Below are 5,538 nucleotides of genomic sequence, written 5' to 3' on the forward strand. Positions count from 1 at the left end.
ATTCCGCCTGACTCAAATTACCCACTTCCTCAATTCCCTTAGGACCGATTCCCCCGAACCCCTCAGAGTTACCCCGTATGAACAGTGGTATGCTCAAATCTCTGATGTGAAGGGTGGGATTTCCCTGATTTATACTCTATTGAACGACTCTCAGACCAAAACCGCCTACATGACTAAATGGGAACATGATCTAAATTGTGACTGGGACGTTTCCGACTGGCACGCCTGTGTCGGACGTTCCTTTCGGGGAATGCACAACGTAGGCCTCATGGAAGCTAACATTAAGGAGCTTATGAGATGGTACATGGTGCCTACACGTTTGGCGGCGATCTTTCCCTCGTCCTCACCGGTTTGTTTTCGGGGCTGTGACCTATCTGGTACTCTCCCACACACGTTTTGGGAATGCTCCAAAATAAGGACATTTTGGCAGCGCATTTTTGGAATGGTTCGTCAAATTACTGGCCTGTCCCTTCACCCTTCTCCGATATATGCCCTGTTGGGCCACCGCATCCCCAAGGTCCCCAAACACACCCAGGCGCTTATTTTCTATATATTTCTTGGTGCTAAAATGACAATAGCCACACAATGGAAGAAGCCTGCGGTTTCTTTCCGTCTTGCTAAACAAAAGATATCCTGGATAATGACTCAGGAGAAAATGTTCAGTATTTTGGATAATTCAAAAACAAAATTCGAGCAGATCTGGGAACCTTGGGCGGCTTTTGTAAATGTATCCATCTAAGACCTGCCAATTCTAATCTTGACGACTACAACCATACTTCTCACACGTAGGACGGAGCACGGGCCGCAGGAACTTTCTCCCTCTCACTTCCTCTCTCTAATCCTCTCTGCTCCCTCTCTCCACCTCTCTGTCCTTTCTGACCCAATTTTTCTTCTCTCATACTCCTTCAGTGTTTTTGCAGCGGACAAAGAGTCAGGTTTTACTTTTTCAATAGGGATCGTGAGGGTCAGGGTATCCTACCTCATGTTCCGATTCGTTTAGGGACGGACCCGACATTGTGTATTAGCCAGGTCTCTTAGTTTTTTCAATCTGCTGTTTAGGTTATAAAGGAAAGCAAGGTCTCTCAGATGAATCTGTAGTGAGGGGTTTGCTATGGTTATTCTCACATAAGTTCCCTCTTTGGCGGGACACTACCTCTGAGACACAGTATGTTCCCTTTAGGGGTGTCTTAGGGGTCGTGGCCTTGCGTTTAGGGGGTCCCCCCTCCCTCGTTTGGTTTTCTCACGCTCTTATATTGTTCCATGACCTTATGCAAATTCTTCTATCCTCATTACCTGAAACCTGCTTAGCTTACTACTGTTCGATCTGGTCGTATTCTGACTTACTACCCACCTCTAATGCCTATTACCTGACCTTTGTTATCAGCTAGTATGTCTATTTGACTTTGATGTACCATCACTGTTTTGTATTTACAGTTGTTAAACTTTAATAAAAATATTGAAAGAAAAAATGACATACGACATTTAAATTGTATGCACATGTCATACAAGTGCAAAAAAACTAGGCCTTGGGGGTTGGTAGTGACCTAAACCAAAAACATTGTTGGAAGCTAGCAGAATCAAGGTGTTGACCTCCCAGTGTCTGGAAAGGCGTGACACACATTTTTTTTCAAGGCCTCCTCAAGATGTTTCATCCTCTGCTCCCTCTGCGAAGGCAGGATGAGCTCTGCCACTTTACCCTTGTAACATGGATCAGAAAGGGTTGCCAACCAGTAATTATCTCTCTCCTTGATAGCACGAATCCACGGGTCCTTTCGCAGGCTTTGCAGAATCAGGGAGCTCATGCAACGTAAGTTGGAGGAGGCATAAGCTTCTGAGCCCTTTGGGTCACTAAGGATGGCATTGTCAGCAGGAGCAACCTCTCCCCAACCACGTACAACTCCTGGGGTTTCTGGGGAATCAAAACCATCCCTTGAAGACTGCTGTATGCTATCCTCTTCCTCTAAATCCATACTGCCAAAATCCTCATACTCCTCCTCCTCTTCCACCTGTGTGTTTTGTGGCCCTGCAGGAATGATATTTGCATAAAGGGGGCCTTGTGAGGAAAGGAAGTCCTCCTCTTCCTGCCGCTGTTGTGCCTCAAGTGCCCTGTCCATGATTCCATGCAGTTTGTGCTCCAACAGGTAGACTAGCGGGATAGTGTCACTAATGCATGCACCGTCCCGGCTCACCATCCTTGCGGTCTCCTCAAATGGTGACAGGACGATGCATGCATCCTTTATCCAAAGCTACTGGCATGACGAAAAAAATCCAAGCTCCCCTGACCCTGTCCTTGTGCCATACTCACACAGGTACTCATTAATGGCCCTCTGCTGTGTGGAAATGGCCACAGACTTTTGTGGCCTGCCTAAGGATATCTTGGAAGCCCGGGTATCTGCTCAAGAAACGCTGCACCACCAAATTCAGAACATGTGCCAAGCATGGAACATGTGTCAAGTGTCCCTGTCGGAGGGCGGAGAGAAGGTTGGTGCCATTGTCGCATACAACCATTCCTGGCTCAAGCTGTCATGGCGTCAACCATCTCTGAGCCTGCACCTGCAGAACAGACAGAATCTCTGCACCGGTGTGACTCCTATCCCCTAGACAGACCAATTCAACACGGCATGGCATCTTTTAGCCTGACTGCTTGCGTAGCCCCTTGAACACTTAGGAAGCACTGCTGCTTCACAGGACAATTGATCAGAAGAGGACATGGAGGAGGAGGTGGTGGAGTAGCCAGATGTGGCAGAACCAGCACCAGCTTTTTTGAGGCATGGTGGCAAAAGAAGCTGCCACACTGAACCCTGTCCTGCATCTTTCCCAGCTGCCAGCAGAGTTACCCAGTGAATGAAATGTAACATCCCTGTCCATGCCGGCTGGACCAAGAGTCAGCAGTAATGTGCACCTTCCTGCCGACCGCTCTGTCCAACAAGGCTATAACACTACCTTCCACATGATGGTAGAGAGCCGGAATGGCCTTACGTGAAAAGAAATGTCTTTTTGATACCTGCCACTGTGGTGAAGCACATTCCACAAATTCGTGAAAGGAAGCCGAGTTAACCGGATAAAAAGGCAGTAATTGTAATGCTAGCAATTTGGCCAAGCTAGCATTAAGACACTGAGCATGTGGATGGCTGGGACAGTATTTCTTTCTACGGTTCAGCAACTGGGGTAGTTAAATTTGACTGCTGCTCAAATCAAGTAGTGGTGTACTGCTAGCAGATTGGGTGCAAGTCTCTGTGCCACTCATTGCTATACCATCATCCCTCTCAATGCTGGTATTTGAGATGACATGAGGTATAGTAGGGTTGGAGATCCCAGATGAGGAGCAAATTTTAGGCCAATTTGTATTCTGCTACATATTTTTGGTAAACAAAATCCCAATAAGCGTATTTTGATTGGTTTGCGCAAAAGTTATCACGTCTACGGACTAGGGGAAATATTTATGTCATTTTTATTTATTTATTTATTTTTTTACTAGCAATGGCGGCGATCAGAGATTTTTTTTTTTTTGTGGGACTGCGACATTGCGGCGGACAGATCGGACCCCTAATTGATATTTTTGATGCTTTTGGGGGGACCAGTGACATTACTACAGTAAACAGTGCTAAAAATATGCACTGTTACTGTACTAATGACACTGGCAGGGAAGGGGTTAACACCAGGGGCGATCAAAGGGTTAAATGTGTCCCTAGCTTTCTAACCCAAATGATCAATAAGCACTAAGCCCTGATGGCATGTGAATTATTCAGGACATTCAGTATGGCCCCCCTAACACGCACTGATAAGATTTTCTGCAGTTGATCAGAATTGCTAATAAAACATCTACAAATCCGTCTCATACATTAGAGCGGGAGGCTTTCTTCTACGGTGAGCTTGTTCTCACAGGGTGGTGGGGATAATAAATTCTCCCGAAATATATTTTGCATGATCTCCCCAATAGACTGTCTCAGTTTTTCCTTCATATCTTTCCCCAAGAAGACGTAGAGTATTGGGTTGATGCAACTATTGAAGAAGGCCAGAGACTGTGAGACAAAGTACAGGATGAACAGTACATCATTATCAGTGTATAGCCGGGTTACTCCTATGATGTGGTAGGGGGCCCAGGTGATGAAAAACACGATAATAATAATTATTGCCATCTTGATGGGTTTTCTTCCTACTTCAGAAAATCTGATATTTTGTACTTTAAGTCCCCGTTCACACTAAGGCGACCTGTGAGGCGACCTGGTCGCCTCACAGGTCGCCGTAGGCCGCCTCCCATAGGGAAGCTGCGGACCCGTTCTAATAGGAGCGACACAAGTCGCTCCGACTTAGAAAAAGGGTCCGGAGCTTCTTTGGGGCGACCAGGAGGCGACCGCCATAGACTTCAATGTTATGAAGTCCGTGGCGGCCGCTCCAAGGTCGCGGCACGCTGCTCGCACCGCGACCTCGGAGGTCGCGGTGCGAAGTAGCCTCGCTGCTATGTGAACGGGGCCTAAAAGCCAAATGAATGTAACAGATACAAATAATAATAAGAGGGATCAGAAATCCGAAAATTGCACTTGTAAGAATGTTTGGCTCTATCGTGTGAGGATCTGAATAACAAAAGGTCCTGTTATTAGAGGTGTCATATCTTCTGTAGATGGTGGCAGGCAGACACATCACGGAGGACAACATCCAAATAGCCAAGCATATCATCCACGCCATTTTGATTCTTCTGTGATTTTGGGCCCACACGGGATGGACAACCAGAATCCAACGGTCAACGCTGATAGCCACCAGGGTGAAGACACTGGTATACATGTTAAGGATAACAATGAAGTATAACATCTTGCAGAGGACAGGACCGTACAGCCAGTCTGGGTAGAAGGACTGCACTATAATGAATGGAAGACACAAGCAGCAGATGATATCGGCCAGAGCAAGGTTCCCAAACCAAACAGTGGTCACGGTCCGCTCCATCTTCACTCCAGTAACCCAAAGCACCAGAGCATTGCCGGGGACACCCATGAGAGCAGTGAAAGATAAAACCAGGATTGTGAACAAATCCACAGAACTGTAAATCATGGTTGGTTCCATTTCACTGCTGACATTGGACATCTTGTTTACCTGTAAAGACATCAAGAGTTACTTCATCTGTCTGATAATTATTTAATTCTATATTATTGTAAGAAAAATAATGTAACTTCTAATATAAAAAATGTGCGTGTGTGTGTATAAACATATATATACACACACACACACTCTATATTACCAAAAGTATTGGGACGCCTGCCTTTACACACACATGGACTTTAATGGCATCCCAGTCTTAGTCCGTAGGGTTCAATATTGAATTGCCCCCCCCCTTTGCAGCTATAACAGCTTCAACTCTTCTCGGAAGGCTATCCATAAGGTTTAGGACTGTGTCTATGGGAATGTTTCACCATTCTACCAGAAGCGCATTTCCCATAGACACACTCCTAAACCTTGTGGACGTATGAGTACAGTACTGTGCAAACATTTTAGACTCTTATGAAGAAATGCTGTAAAGTGAGGATTCCTTCATAAATAATGACA

The 5,538-nt window shown here is 45.8% G+C and overlaps 1 protein-coding gene across 1 annotated transcript; it reads right to left on the reverse strand.

Annotated features, from left to right (window-relative positions):
- Positions 1–3,842: 3,842 nt before the first annotated feature.
- Positions 3,843–5,082, reverse strand: LOC309563679 (C3a anaphylatoxin chemotactic receptor-like; the record flags this gene model as incomplete). The annotated part of the gene is made up of 2 exons (XM_082268277.1): positions 4,470–5,082; positions 3,843–4,183 (listed from the first exon to the last, which is right to left on the reverse strand). The coding sequence occupies exons 1-2, from the start codon at positions 5,077–5,079 to the stop codon at positions 3,843–3,845; spliced, it is 951 nt and encodes a 316-aa protein (XP_082124403.1). The 5' UTR covers positions 5,080–5,082.
- Between the last annotated feature and the right edge of the window lie 456 nt (positions 5,083–5,538).

The sequence above is a fragment of the Pelophylax lessonae genome (genome assembly GCF_965119305.1).
Source record: "Pelophylax lessonae genome assembly, chromosome: 9".
Classification (NCBI taxonomy): Eukaryota; Metazoa; Chordata; class Amphibia; order Anura; family Ranidae; genus Pelophylax; species Pelophylax lessonae.